Genomic DNA, 16,480 nt, shown 5'->3' on the forward strand with positions numbered 1-16,480 from the left:
AGACAAAGGTTTGCTACATTTTGATTGGATCTTGGTGGACTAACACAAACTGTCCAACGCAGATAAAGATGTAAGGACAACATCCAGACACCTCTTAGAAGGCAAGAAGAAGACCTCTTGTACCAAGCCTGGGAAGGACAGGGCTTCTCATTGGTCTACATGCAGTTCCTGCCCTTTACCCATCTAGAGACTAATTCCTAAGGTTGGCCAGTAACTGCCATAAAACTATAATATATAATGAGCTGACTCATGGACGTCTGACATGTGTCTCCTTTCATTCAGATTACATAAACAGAGAATTTTTGTTTTCGATTTTTGTTTACACAATTCAAAACCTGACATTTCAATGTTTCTTTAGACATAAGTCTCATTTTTGTGTCATTAGTATTCTCTAAGTTACACTTCATTTTCTGAGAACTATCAGATTGGACTTCATTCAGAGGGAGATGACAGATCACACATCATGTTAGTTTTCTTTATTTTGCAAAAAAACACAACATTTTATTTTTACTCTGAGTGTACACAAATAAAAGAACACATTCTATAGTTTCAATTGATATATTATTTATGTCTCTATGACAAAAAAATTACAGAGTATGTTAAGTTTGTTTTGCTGCAATGTGAAAAAAATCCTGCAAAACGCGCCGGCGCGTTTCCCGACTCCAGAGTGTTAGAGGCAAAGAAGAAATACCTTGCAGATCTAATTGTTAGTAATTATCATAAACCTAGAGTTCTATTCAGCCCTATAAAATCTGCGATCAGTCTTCATTGACGAGTCTGTTGAGACTTGTGAAAACTTTTCAAACTTTTTTGTAGATAAGATCATGGAAATTAGATCTGAGATTGGCAATTGTAATAGGGGTCCTTTGGTTCCTATTCTGTGCCCTGCTACATTTTCTCATTTCGAGCCAGTATCTCTTGTGACGTTGACTGAGATTGTAGGCCGGATGAAACCCACCAATTTTCCTTTGGATAGTATCCCGTCATGGCTGTTTGAAAAAGGTCTTTGACATTATTGGTCCTAGTATTTTGTCTATTATTAATGGTAGTCTGATTTCTGGTATGGTCCCGTTGTCATTAAAACATGCTGTAGTGCAACCTCTTGTTAAAAAGCCAAATTTGGATTGCTCCATTTTCTCTAACTTTAGACCAATATCAAAACTTCCGTTTTTTATCTAAGGTCTTAGAGAAAATTGTTCTCAGCCAATTGCAGAGTTTTTTGGACCAAAATGCTGTGTTTGAGGTTTTTCAGTACGGTTTTAAAGCCCACCACAGTACAGAGTCTGCATTGTTAAAAGTGCTTAATGATATTTTATTATTAAGTGATTCTGGTCATTCTGTAGTTCATTTGCTTTTAGATCTTACTGCAGCTTTCGATACGATTGATCATGGGATCCTTGAGGAAGTGGCGGGTATTGAGGGTAGTGCTCTTAAGTGGTTTAGATCTTTCTTATCGCATAGAAGTTTCTCTGTTAATTTAGGTCAGGTGTTCCCTCAAGGATCCACTGTTGCCCCTACTTTTTTTTTAATTATACATTTTACCTTCAGGGACAACTTTTCGCAAGTATGGGATTTCCTTTCATTTTTATGCGGATGACATGCAAATTTACTTGCCCCTGAGGAAAAATAAAGAAAATTCTCTGGATTTCTTTGTGAATTGTTTAAAGGAGGTTAAAGCCTGGATGTTGGCAAACTTTTTAAATTTTAATGAGAGTAAAACAGAGCTTATTTGGTTCTGTGGTCCTGCCCTTCCTGATCTGTCAAATTTAGGTGAACTGACCCCTTTTTGTAAAACTGTGGTTAAAAATCTAGGGGTTCTGTTTGACAGTTCCCTAAAATTTGATAAACAGATAAACTTTTTTCATTTACGATCAAACCTTTTAAAATGATAAATGTATTAGGCAGTATCTGTGCATTTCTTCCTGTTTTCTTCCATTCAAAAAGTTGCATCATATATGACGTAAGCGTGCTTCGGCCTGGAACATTAAGTGCAATGTGAGTGCAGGCCACCGGGGGAGGGGGGACAATCACGCTCGGTTCAAGGCAACCGTGCCTAGTGTGAGTACACTCTAAGCTCCTGGTTTTTGTATACAAGTGCCTGAATGGGTCATCTCCCTCTTACCTGTCAGAGATCTTACTGGTGCACAAGCTTCCTAGGACTTTAAGGTCTTCTGATCAGTCTGTTTTAATTATTCAGAGGACGAGGTACAAGCAGAAGTGGTGATCGGGCCTTCGCATTGGCAGCACCAAAGAGATGGAATAGTTTACCATCTCACATTAGAGTATCTTCCACTCTAAACATTTTTAAAAGGCGTCTGAAGGTACATCTTCTTAGTTTAGCTTTCGAGACTGCAGTGTGTTGAGGCATTGTTTTTTGTTTGTATTGTTTTAGATGTTTGGTTGGTGTCATGTTATTAATTTATTTAGTTTTTTTTTTTTTCTTAATGAAGAATTTCTTTATTGTACATCACTTTGGTCAACGCTCTGTTGTCTTAGTAGTGCTTTATAAATAAATAAACTGAAACGTCAATCTTTTTCCATCATGTTTAGTCTCTATTTGTTTAGAATATTGCCAAAGGTATTCTGGTGGTAGTTTGGAAAGTGAGAAATGCATTGGTAAACTTTAAAGACACTGTAAAGACTTCAACTTTGTGCTTTATTCAAATGAGTTCCACAGGGAAAAGAAGGGAGGGCTACACTGTGTGTGTCCCCTCTGATGCTAGCAACCAATTTCAGCACTCGAAAGAAGTGTCAAATTGCAATCTCCTCCTAATCGGAAAGGGATAAAGGTACCCTTTCAACAGACAACTCAACTCTGAGTTCTGAGTCTCCCATTGGTTGAGACACAACAGATACACCATTCTGAGTCTCCCATCGGGTTAGACACAACAGATATACGGTTCTGAGTCTCCCATCAGATGAGACATAACAGATACACCGTTCTGAGTCTGTCCTTCAAAAGGGAAAAGACATAACAGATATACCGTTCTGAGTCCCAGCTTGTGAAGCTGAGACACTAACAAATAAAACACCGTTTTGAGCCTCTGGTACATCCAGAGAGACAACAACAGGTCCCACAGATCTGAGTCTACAGCTTGTAAGGCAGCAACAGAGATGACCACGTTCTGAGCCTCCAGCCTGTGAGGAAAGAGACATTAACAACCACCACGTTCAGAGTTTCCGTCCAGTGAGACAGTAACGACATTTGCAACAAGGTTAAGCTCAGGAGAGCAAACCTTCACTCCAAGATACCTTCGTCTGCGTGTTCCAGATTGCACCCAAGGACCTTCTGCACCTAAGCCAGGGTCTCATCTGCGTGTTCCAGATTTTATGATCCTTTGGTGCTCCAGGAGATCAGCATCTCACAGAGTTTCGTGTTCAAGGCTGATGAAACAGATTCCGGCTCCTCTCCCCACTGCATTGTCACCCAGCACAACCAGTGGAAAATGTCACCGTCATCGGACTCAACCAAGTGGAACGTAAATATCACTTAACCAAATCTCTTCCCAGAGACCTTGGCATTGTTGTATATTATCAGTATATAATTTCTTAATTCCCATTAGATGTAATATAGCTGATGTTAGTTAATAACAAATAATCTTTCGTTTATTTGTTTAGTGCATAATAAGGTTCTCCACCTTATTATTTTCAGAGAAACAGTTTATCTTTCCGGAAGATAACGTAACTCTTCCATAGCCACACTCAACTTTATCACTTGTATTCTGTGTATCTTATGCACTTTATTCCTTTATCATTCATGGTATTCATTTTGTCACAACTGCTCTGAGACACGAATGGTTGGAGATCAAAATGCAGCTTTATTTAAGGGACAATCCAGAACCGTAATCCAATAACAGGCAAAAGGTCAAAACAGTGGCAGGAAACAGGCAGAAGGGTAATCCAGGGAACAGGCAAAAAATCCAAAAACCAAGACACATGAAACCAGGGAGAATGCTCAGAGATGCAGTGCAACACAAACAAAACCTTGCAGTGAGACACATGGTGAAACAGGCTTACATAGACAGGGCTAACGAGGTTAATGACAGACAGCTGTGAACAATCATGGCTGATAAACCGGGCAGTGGGTTATGGGTAATGGAGTCTTTGACAATAATATTAGTTCGGGTTGGAGCACCCTCTGATGGCAATGACAGGCACTCTCACTGGTGATCGTGACATAGCCCCCCTCATAAGGAGCGGCTTCCAGACGCTTTTAACAAGAAAGTTCAGGTGGGAGGCAGTGGGATGGAGGGCCAGGTCCGTGGAAAGGAAGGCGGCCTGGAGACTGAGGCTGTACAGACAGCCCAGGTGGAGAAGCCTGGACAGACGGCCCGGGAGGAGGAGGCCCCCCACGGCAGAGCAGACGACCACCATTGCAGCTCAGAAGGGCTTGAAGACCCCCACAGCGTATATGGCCAACGCTGCAATCTATGAGGGCTCAGGCGTAGCAGCCATCTCGGCTGAGGGCTCATGCGTGGCAGCTATCTCGGCTGAAGGCTCTGAAAGATCTGCTGAGATGTGACAAAGCTCTGGAAGATCTTCTGAGACGTGATGAGGCTCTGGAAGCTCTGCTGAGATGGGACGAGGCTCTGGAAGATCTGACGAGTCATGGCGATGCTCTGGAAGATCAGACGAGACATGACGAGGCCCTGGAAGATCATCTGAGACGTGGCAAGGCTCTGGAATGGCAGGAAAGTATAGCACATCTGGACGCCTAGTAATAATTCTTGGGTTCTGCTTAGGTAGCTTCATATCCTTAACTATTGCCACAACACTGTGATCACTGATGTCATTTGTGAATACAGAACCTGAAGTGTATTTGGTGCGATTAGGAGATCCAAGGTCCGATGATTAAATTGATTTTATTGCTTAATAATATATAATCAAAAAATAAATCATAGACATATTAATTTTGAATGATAAAAATGTAAATTTAATAAATGACAATTATCATAACAGAATACAGTTATCAATCAACTTCTAATATCTCTGAAATATTGAATTCCAGAATATTATTCCAAAAGTATTATCGAAGAAAAATGTTAGTTATAATCTTAATCAAAATTTAGTAATATCTCAATAAAAGTTCAGTAAAATCTTAAACTTTTTTTTTTTAACATATTTGGATTGGGTTAAGTATAAATCTATAAGTCTGAGTGAAATGATCTTGCCTAAGAAGAACAAAGTCTGACAAGATCTCATTGATATGCAAAGAAGTGAAGTCACTATTGAAAAGACATCGAATGGTGACTGAAAACACAGGAGACAAGGGGTCTGTTTTATACACAAAAACCAGACATCAAACCACAAAAGCTATTAAAGTGAATCAAAAATAACACATTTGTCTCAGCATTCTACAGGTCCAAGGTACAGTCAGTAGTATTGGTTCCTCTTTTCGTGGAAATCAGATACATCTCTGAAGACAAAGACATATTATAATGTTCTTTGGCCTTTATTCCGATTACGCACATGTCTACTTTTGCAGACACAGTCTATTAAAAATATGTTTACTTTAACACCCAAGCATTTACACATGCCAAAGGAAGCTTTCAGAAAGTGTGTACGTGCGCAACAGCTTTTAGAAAAACATACCAGTTAGCAATGCAGCCCTTAAAAGGCTTTTTCATAAGAAAGACAGTGTACATTTGCCATAAAATCATAAAGTCATAAAACAATAAATTATTACAATATCACTTGATTAAATTATTGATCATGGGCAAGAAAAACATTTTCATTTTCAATCTTCACTCAAAAATATATTATATCTACAAAAATATAATAAGGATGTTAAAAACATTAACATTAATCTTCTCTTTGCCCACATCAGTATTGATGTGTATTTATTTGTAAGGACAAGATCTATTAAAGTATTTTTTTTTTTCCGGAAATTTTGGATTAGGTCTAGTGAGTGAGTCCAATTGAAAAAGATATTGCAAATCATCAGATATTGCATGCATCCAATTCAAATTAAAATCCCTCAATAAAATCAGTTCCTTATAATTCAAAGAAGTAAACAAGAATGTAAAACAAATCCAGTTGCCGAAAGAGGTCTATAACAACCAGCTATGGTAAGCTGAAGGTTTTTAGACATGGTAAGATTAAGAACTAATAGTTCATACTGTTTAGCTTTTGAAGTTTAGAGTAACAATGTTGTCTCAAAATGTTCTTTGACATAAATTGCCATATAAATTAACTCACGTCTCAGGGATAATCCAAAGACATTATTTTTTACAACAGTTTAAAGAAATTCTCAAGTTAAATGTTATAAAAGAATTTAAAGTTAAATGTTATGAAAGGTTCAACGGGAACATAAGTAAGGGTGCATTCACACTTTTCATGTTTGGTTTGATTAAAACGAACCCTGGTGTGATTGCTCTGTTGGTGCGGTTCATTTGAACATATGTGAACGCTGCCATCCGTACCCTGGTGCGCACAAAACAAGTGGACCGAGACCGCCGAAAAGATGGGTCTCCGCTTCCAAACGACCTCTGGTGCGGTTCGAATGATATATGAACGCAACACGGACCAAAGACATGTAAACGAACTAAAAACAGGAAGATGAGACCCTAAAAAGGACAGAATCCTCACGCATATCGGTTTTTCTTGTCATAGTCGCGAGTTTGCCCATCACAGGCATCAGACGCGCGTCTCCTCACAGCAGATTGTTTGTGTGTGTGACGGATGGATTCCCGCCGCTGTTTTGACTCCTTTACACATTTTATAAGCTCTTCACGAGTTCCCAGCTGGCCAAAATACCATCACATGCAGGCTACGCACACACAGCAAGTGCATTTATCTCAGCACACAGCATTGTTTTGGATGTTCGGTAAGTTCCGTCTCAAAATAGGCAATACGTCATAAAATCTGACCAATCACGTTGTGAAAGTATGTATATGCCTCAAGGTTCAGTATCTTTTGGTTTGGTGATAAAATTGCCAATCTGAATGCTAATCATACCAGGACTAAATGTTTTTTTTTCTTCTTTGGTCCGGACCAAACAAACCGAACTGAACCGAAAGTATAAACGCACCCTAAAGGCCGGAACACACCAAGCCGACGCCGACGAACTAGTGGCGACGAAAGCAGACTGCGGGGTTGGCTCACGTCGGCAGCGGCTGTGTCCAAAGTTGCCCTGACACACCAAACCGACGCTCGACAGCCGACGGCCAAGTAGCACGTCATTGTGCACCTGCGCAAGATGAAATGCCTTTCCGTACCAGGTGGCAGTAGTTGAACGGCCAATCAGAATGATCAGATGGCCCAACAGACCAACGAGCTCCGACGCCGATTCAACATTTCGAATCGGCCGAAAAAAGCAGACGAGGACCAACTTCAGCCGACGGTGCGGAACACACTGAGAAAACTTAGTCGGCCGACGAACAAAAACTGCCTGACGGCCGACCGTCGGCTTGGTGTGTTCCGGCCTTAAGATGGCACACTCACACCTGCACGGTTGCTTGGGTGTGTGTGTGTGTGTGAGTGTGTATGTGTGAGAGAGAGAGAGAGAGAGAGAGTGAGTTTACTGACTAATTGTGTCATTGTGTGTTTTCTAGTGTGGATCATGGGGGAGAGTTCAGGATTACAGCAGGACTACACAAATGTATGACTAACACACACACACACACACACACTCACTCACTCACTGTCACGTAACATCGTGTATAGTAAGTTGCACAACAAGGGAGAATTCCAAAATCAACTTATTTAATAAATCCACAAGAGACAGGCAAATTCAGACATTAATGTAAATATAAAACATAAACATAAATGTAATACACTGAATGACATTACTAATTAGACAGACTGAGGTCACCAGGACTGAACCAAAAACACAAAAGACAGAGGATACGTGACACTCACTCACTCTCTCTCTCTCTCTCTCTCTCTCTTTCTCACACACACACACACAATAACTAAATTTATTCAGATAGTGTTAGTTTTTTGGTTCACTGTATTAGTATAATATACAATGTTTATTTTAACATGTGTTTTAATATTAGTGATGTACTTATTTTGTTTTTAAAAAATATATATATATTTTTTTTTTCTCCATTTGAGTTATTATTTCTATTAGGACTTTTATTTTGAAGTGTGATTCCACGGGAGAATGGGAGAGCAGACCACCGCTGGGCGTATAAGTTTGTTCTGGCTGTCCTACCAACCATAGACATATAAAATACATAGATGGCCCATTAGCTGCTGGATCGCAAGTCAACGGTGCCACCATATTGGTCCGGGCAACTTGCCATAACTCCGTGGACCAAAGAAAAGATGCCTGACTATTTTGAATTTTTTCAAACTGAAAACTGACCGACAGGAAAGAGGAAAAGTTGTTGAATGAAGTTGTTATTTATGTTTTGTTTTTGCACACAAAAAGTATTCTCGTCACTTCAAAACATTAAGGTTGATCCACTGTAGTCATGTTGACCATTTTAACCATGTCTTTATTATTTCTCTCGACCTTTAATGTGGTAATTTCATTATCTATGGGAGATGAAAAACCTCTTAGATTTCATTAAAAATATCTTAATTTGTGTTCCGAAGATGAACGAAGGTCTTATGGGTTTAGAACGACATGACACTGATCACTTAATGACAGATTTCATTTTTTGGTGAACTAACCCTTTAATGATAGTCTTATAATTAGTACAAGCTGTGATTTTAATGTTGTCCACTAGAGGGAGCAACAGGATAAGGAATCTTTTAAGCCCAATCCTTTTATTTCTTGTTGCAATCCATTTGAATCAAAATAAATTAATTTTCAGTACATTTGTATAACTTTGGTGTATTGACATTAAATCTGTGAAATGCTTGTAGATAATTAAATGTTTACTTTTTTTAGGCCCCAATAAAACATATTTTTCAAGTTGCCAGACAGTTACATTTTTTTGCTGTCCATTTAAAATGAAGAGACAATTTTGGCATTTTTACTATAATATAAAATATCTATACAAACCATTTATTGCATTATGAATAATAAAAAAATTGTGTGTTAAACTGCAAGCATAAGGTTAGGAGGCAACACGTAAAAAAATAAAGTATACAAATGAAAAGGGCCTTAAGATAAATGCTTCAGATAAATAAGGTTGAGCTGCAAATTATCTTCACATTCATTTGAAATTGTCCTGTGACATCCTGTGGCGTGATTCAAGAGGAAAAACAAAAGTCACAAGATAAAAAACTAAAATGGTGGTGCTGAAAACAGAAAAAGCCATTTCCACAATTAAAATCGATGTGCACTTTTCATGTACATTAAATTATATTACATTATGAACATCTCCAGAATTATTAACCAATAAAAATAAACCAAATCTATGCTTGAGAAGCGCAAGTTTTCACAATTCCTTATGATAATGAATCATTTTCAAATTCTAACTAGCGAGATTATTAGTAATTGGAAATGACCTTTTTCATAATCCAAGGAGATCATAAAACCATTGAAATCAGTTGGGAAATGTAAACTTTATTGCACTTTTTCTAAGACATTTTTAAGATCCAAAGTTGTGTGTGTAAACATAATGCACTATGAACTAACACGATTAAAAATATTTTATTAACTAACATTAGCAAAGGTGGACCTCTACATTCCGATTGGTTGCAGATGAATTGTGTCATAGCTCATTACCATAAAGTTACCCTGACTTCAACGCATGATTTTTCCCCCAAAACATTTCAGCGGAAATCCTGCCCTGAAGCCGATTCTAAACATTTCATTGGCCATGTCAGTCACAATAAGGATTGCCTACACCTAATCCTGGGGCACCTTCAAGCTTAAACCGGTGCGCAATATCTTGCTACGGTTTCCGGGTTAAACGACATGTTTCCTGGAAACGGCGAGCAACGGTGTACAACAGGGTTTGAGATACGATTTCTCTTGTTTGGTGTGTGTGTCAAAAATGTCAGCCCAATCGGCAGCAACATGTATATAAACCAAGCGGTATTAAAGAGACAGCTCACACAATGGGTCCTAGTAAAGTGACAACTGTAACATAAAAATACTATACATATTTATATATATTTGCTGTTGTATTGTGGAGTGACACTTCCATAAACTTTTCTATTCCCCTCTGATTATATAATGGTAAATATTACAATATCATAGCAAAACAAAAGTGATCAGTAATAATGATAAGCCTAATACTCAAAATAAAAATAATCCTATAGATCATAATACAGTCTCGGAGGTAAGAGGTGGATTATTCTCCTGAAATGCGAGGCAAATGTTGGATCACAATAATTAGGAACCACAGTTTCCATAAATCCCTTCACTCGATTGGGATGTTCTCTTTTATTCTGGACAGCAAGGGCAGTGACTGTAACATCATTTCATCAGTCTCCGAAAATTCTTCAAAAAGAACACAAAGAATGGCCTTCTCAGCTGCCATAGTTGCAACTCTTGCGTCATCAGAACAGGGTGTTCAATGCACCACCATTTCCATTTAAAAAACATTTCGCAACATTTTGTCGGGGCTAAACGCAGCCCTGATCCCTAAACCAACTTGTCACTGTAACCTCAGCAAATGAAATTGGGTGCAGGGCAGGGATTTTCACTGAACTGTTTGGGGGAAAAAATCATGTGACTTCAACTTGCCTCGACATCCAGACCATCCAAGACGTGCTACACTCACATTGAAAATGAATGACTTCCGGTCACCTTGACGCTCTCGCCGGCGGTGGTCTCAACGCACTGTAATCAGTACTCAAGACGAACACAGAAAGTTCATGATTCATGATCACGAGTTAAAAAGGAGTTTTAACGTGAAATTAATACATGTAGTTTTTGTTTTTTCTACCTGATTGTTTAGTACCTGGTTGATAAGGGCACAAGGTCAGTATAGTGTTCATTTTATGTATCTTTATGCTGATTCAGTTGATCTAATTTGATTTATGAGTTATAATTTAGGTTGTTTATGCTATATGTTTAATTTGTAAATTTGTGGTACAATAGTGAATTGTTTTGTTTTATTGTCAGTTCTATTGTATTTGCTTGTTTTAGCTCTTATGGTGTATTGTGGAGTCAATATATGGAAAATAATTAAAAAAAAGAAGACATTCACAGACAAATGTCTTGGCTGCTATAAACAGCCCTGTCTGAGAATGACGTCACATTAATTAATGATAAACGATGAAGATCAGCGATGTTTGATGGTGGAAAGACTTTCTGAACACCCTTTAAGATTTCCCAACTACAGATGAGAAAAATCCTAAATTAACTGAACTCAAGACTCGAGTTTCTGTAATAGAGCCAGACAATTGCAAAGCATGCTGGGAACTGCCCAGTTTCAGTTTGAGTAAACAGTTTTACATATTTAAGTAGATTTTACACAATTAAATTAGGACAAAATGTTTAGTAATTGTGTAATTTTAACTAATTTTGATTAAAGTGTTAATTCACTCAAAATAATTACTCACCCTCATGTCGTCCCAAACCTGTAAGACCTTCGAAACACAAATTAAGATATTTTTAATGAAATCTGACAGTTTCTGAACCACACAAAGACAGCAGCGACATTGCACCTTTCAAGGTCCAGAAAGTTATTTAAGACATTGTTTAACAATTTGAACTGTTGTCATACGCAGTTGATGTAGTGAACACACTGTAGGCTTTCAAGTTCACGTCAGAACGCTGGCTCAGTATTGGTTGAAGCTTTACACGTGATCAGCACGACGCATGCGTGTGATGCTGACACAGGATCCTGCCAATAATGAGTCTGCATTCTCAAGTAGAACCTGGAAGCGCTGGAACGTAAATAGCATATGATAATGACAGGGGAGAAATAAACTTGTTGAATAAAGTCGTTATTTTTGTTTTGTTTTTGCACACAAAAAAATATTCTGGTCACTTCATAACATTAAGGTTGAACCACTGCAGTCACTCTGACTATTTTATCGATGTCTTTAATACCTTTCTGGACCTCAAAAGGTGCATGACATTGCTGCCAATGTGTAGTTCAGAAACAATCGGATTTTATCAAAAACATCTTAATTTGTGTTCTGAAGATGAACAAAGGTCTTACGGGTTTGAAACGACATGAGGGTGAGTAATTAATGACAGTGAATTCATTTTTGGGTGAACTAACCATTAAAGTACATTTAACAAGCAGCAAAAATCATTTTTACGGTGTAGATTAAAAGATGGACAGATTGATAATTCCTGATTGTGATGTGTTTTATCTCCATCAGATTCCCATCAGTTCACTCTGGATCTGAACACAGTGAATAAACGCCTCCGTCTGTCTGAGGGGAACACAGTGATTACTGACACTTTCCCACCACAGTCGTATCCTGATCATCCAGACAGATTTGATCATTATCATCAGGTGTTGTGTAGAGAGAGTGTGTGTGATCGACGCTGTTACTGGGAGATTGTGAGGAGAGGACGTGTGTTTATATCAGTGTCATATAAGAGCATCAGCAGGAAGGGACGGGGTCATGAGTGTGAGTTTGGATATAATGATCAGTCCTGGAGTTTGTTCTGCTCTTCCTCCAGTTACTCATTCAGACACAATAACATAGAGACTCGTCTCCCTGTAAAGCCCATCAGAATTAGAAAACCACAATTTAATGATGATCACTATAGAGTAGGAGTGTATGTGGATCACAGTGCAGGAACTCTGTCCTTCTACAGCGTCTCTGGAGACACAATGAGCCTCATCCACACAGTCCAGACCACATTCACTCAACCGCTCTATCCTGGGTTTAGTGTTTATGATGGATCAGTGAAACTGTGTTGATGAATCAGAATGCACTGCTCTTTGAAAACTGCATTTGTGTTTACTGCAAAAAGACTATTAGATTTTTTAAAATAATGTTTTAATATTTTTTTATTAGTGATGCACCGGTTTTAATTTTTTTTATGGCCAAATTTGATATTAGATGCCATTTTTTTTTCTTTAAGCAAATTTATTTGTTGTTTATTTTAGAGATGCACCGATGTATCGGCCAACAATCGGTATCTGCCGATAAAAGCTATTATTATCACTATGATCAGGGCTGATTATATTCTGTAAATACAAAGGGTGCAGAAAAACGTGTTCAGACTGCAACTCATACACACTGACCCTCATTTATCAAACGATCGTACACCAGAAAACTGCGTACGCTCGTTTTCATGCAAAATTTGGCATTTATCAATATGAGCGTGAGCGGTGGCTATGATCAAATCTCACGTCCGGTCTCAGCTCGTGTATGCACGTTTTGGAGTCAGTGGGAACTTGCGTGTAGCATAGTAAATCTGCTGGAGAACTGATATGAGAACATTTAGATTATTTTCCTGACTGACAATCACTCACTAACCGATCATTAACCATTAAACGGCACGATTAAAATGTCACATTAAAATTAAATTAGAATAGATGAGTGTCTTAAAATACCACAAATGTTTTGTTTTTTTCTTTCCAGGAATTTCGCTTTGGATGCGCAAATGGCAACATTAACAGAACATAAGGATTCACACATCATGCACCTGCAACGCAGAGAAAAACAGAATAATATACAAGGAATAAAATAATAGGACTACACCAAATACATATCACTGAAATAATTAACAGATTAACAAAACAAAAGAGAAAAACTGTGCATCAAGTAGGGCTAGTACAGTCTACACTCGCGTTGTATTAGTGTTCTTTATTGTATTAAAATATTTATCTTTATTTTGTTAAATCCAATTGATCGCGCAGGCGCCTCACATACGCAGACGCTACATATCAGTTCTAGTGTTGCTAACTTTACATTTCAGCCATTTATCAGCAAACTAAATGCAGACAAAGTTAACACTGCTCAGTTTAATGGTCCGTGGATATTGAAACAAGAGTGAAATAGAAAGCCTTGTTTACATAATGAACAGTAGTTGAGCAAGCAATAAATGTTACATTGCGAATATTAAACATTTGGGTTCTTCCCGAATGAGAGAGGTAGACTATGTGAGCCCAATTCAGTTTTGCTTTAAATAAATTCATTTCTGCTTTATAATAAATGCCACTACAGCCTAATTTGTGTTTCAATTTATAAAATATAGCTACTTATTTTTCGTTCTTGTTCTGTTCTGAATAAAATAAAGGATTTTCTGTGTAGTGAGGTACTAAAATAACCAAGTTTATATATATTAATAATGTTTGTAAGTAGCCTATTTAGTTTCATTTACCAGTATTTTTATTTAAATTAATTTTATTGTTTGAAATTACGAGGTTGATGGGTGTTTTTAGAGTAAGATAAATTTCTTTTTCATGTCATTATTTCCTCTTCATGGCTGGGTTACGTTTCTCTGTGTTGTAAAATATAGGGCGAGGCTTCTAAACTTTGGGGCGTGATATTTAAATTACGATTGTTTTCAGCCACCACATTTATCAACACCCGTTCATTCGTGCGACGGAATTGGCCGCTTACTAAAGTTTAATGAATCACATGTGAGCGTTGTCGTAAGCTGATTGTTTGATAAATGAGGGCCAGTGTGTGTGAAGAAAATCACTCTTGTGTTGAATTTTAATGCATTAACAGTTCAAAAATAGTGACGTTAAAGCAGGCTCTTTTTGACCCTATGAATCACCCATAGTTCAAGCTAGGGTTGCCAGGTCTGCTTTTTTTTTTTTTTTTTTTGCTACATCAAATATTATTTTTAGTGCCTCCCATCCAATAATCACAAAAAGCTTTGTGCTTTTTTACTTTTGATAAGAATTAAAGTTTCAGTTTTCAAATTCTGTCAATTTTATCATGAAATTCAAACATTAAATGGCGTTTTGACGCTCTTAAATGTGACGTGACAGATCGCTGTAATGCCTCAGCTCAGGCGATAGCTCGAAGCGCAAGTCTTTTCTTCCTGTTCAATACAAGTTATATCTTGAAAAACATGCATGAACATCAAAGGTATGTTGAAAGATATAGTACAACTTACCAGAATGTATCATGTCTCATGTAATCACTTTATTTGTGTTTTAACCATGGAAAGACGTCAATAAAACAATATGTCTCATCATGTCACATTTACCTCAGGAATGTTTTCCAAATCCTTAGTTATCTATATATAAAAAAAACACTAGAGAGGAGCTTATTTACTGTTAATTATATGTTTGTGTAAATTTGCCATGAAGACTTTGTATAACACTTATGAAAACTACCTTATGTGATACTAACATTTAAGTTTTTATTTGAATGCAATTATTATATCTGAAAATAAACAGCAGCTGAATATAATACCTCTAATATTGTAGTGTACCAAATGAGAGGGTTCCCTGTATAGTTTACAACATTATTTGGGACAGATTTTTTTTTCCTTAAGAAAAAACAAACTATTGCTATCGGTATCGGCCGATATCATTCTGAATAATCGGCTATTGGTATCGGCAGAGAAATTAAGTATCAGTGCATCTCTAGTTTATTTGTTCTATAACAGGCCAAACTGGCCTTAAACAAAAAATATGTGTAGCCATTTGGTATACAGGCACCACTGCATTTTGAGCATGAGCAGTTGTTTTTGATTTAAATTAGATTGTATAAATTTCAAGATGCACAGCAAAACAGCATTGTCTGACTTTATAGCTTTGCTATTTTTGTGCAGGTGTCTTATGTAGCATAATTTCACAGATGAAATGAATGAAAATGCAAATTCACTTTGTAACAGTAGGTGGCGCTTGTGGAACAGCATATAGCATTTCCTTGGTTACCGCTGTACACAGCATTGCTGCGCTTATAAAATAGGCTACTTATACACAGATCAAAACTTTTCTGAAGACAGTTCCCTTCTAAGTTACATTCATATAAAACCCAATTCAATATTTATATATTTTTCTTCCAATATTTCACAAACAGTGAGCTAAGCCTGGTACAGTGTTTGCTCTGCTGGCGCGTCTGTGTTCTTTCTCTTTGCATCCGTATTCAGCATGTGCCTGTGTTAACGTCCTGTTTACAGACTTTGTAATATTTCCACACAAATGACAGTTTGGGAAATGATTGCAAACTAATAACCGTTCGGATTTATGGGCAGTGGATGCATGACTGTTTTTTATTATTGTTCAGATCATCCCCCAGGTTGGATTGGACACCTTTGTGGGCCGTATGTTTGGCACTCCTTTTATAGAGTCTCTTCATTATATTAATACTGTGTCACTGAAATAATAAATGTGTTTGAAAAATCCTCATATAGACAGATCAGTGTGTGTGTGTGTGTGTGTGAGAGAGAGAGAGAGAGAGAGAGAGAGAGAGAGATCACATTGTGATTCATGCCTCCCCTTAGTAGTGTAGTAATACTGTAATAAACCTCTGATTTAACTTAAAGAGGTTTAATCAAATTAATGAAGGACAGAGGGTACATTACAACACCAGGACTTTATAGAAAGGTATTACTTTATTGACAATTGTATACAAAGAAATCTAACCCTTATATAAAGAAGCATTTAAATTAGTTCAACGAACATTTACTCGGTACACTCACTAGGACAAATGGCGCTACACAAGTGAAACTTTAACACTGCACTACACTGCACTC

General features: G+C 37.5%; 1 protein-coding gene across 1 annotated transcript in view; it reads left to right on the forward strand.

Annotated features, from left to right (window-relative positions):
- The window catches only part of LOC127508730 (NACHT, LRR and PYD domains-containing protein 12), a 38,628-nt gene extending 22,499 nt beyond the window's left edge, over positions 1 to 16,129 (forward strand). The window contains exons 12-13 of the mRNA XM_051887020.1: positions 7,554 to 7,600; positions 12,184 to 16,129. Of these exons, the coding sequence (XP_051742980.1) occupies positions 7,554 to 7,600; positions 12,184 to 12,734 (598 nt within the window). The 3' untranslated portion in view covers positions 12,735 to 16,129. The remainder of the gene's footprint in view (positions 1 to 7,553; positions 7,601 to 12,183) is intronic.
- Positions 16,130 to 16,480: the final 351 nt, after the last annotated feature.

This window comes from Ctenopharyngodon idella, chromosome 3 (assembly GCF_019924925.1).
Source record: "Ctenopharyngodon idella isolate HZGC_01 chromosome 3, HZGC01, whole genome shotgun sequence".
Taxonomy (NCBI): domain Eukaryota; kingdom Metazoa; phylum Chordata; class Actinopteri; order Cypriniformes; family Xenocyprididae; genus Ctenopharyngodon; species Ctenopharyngodon idella.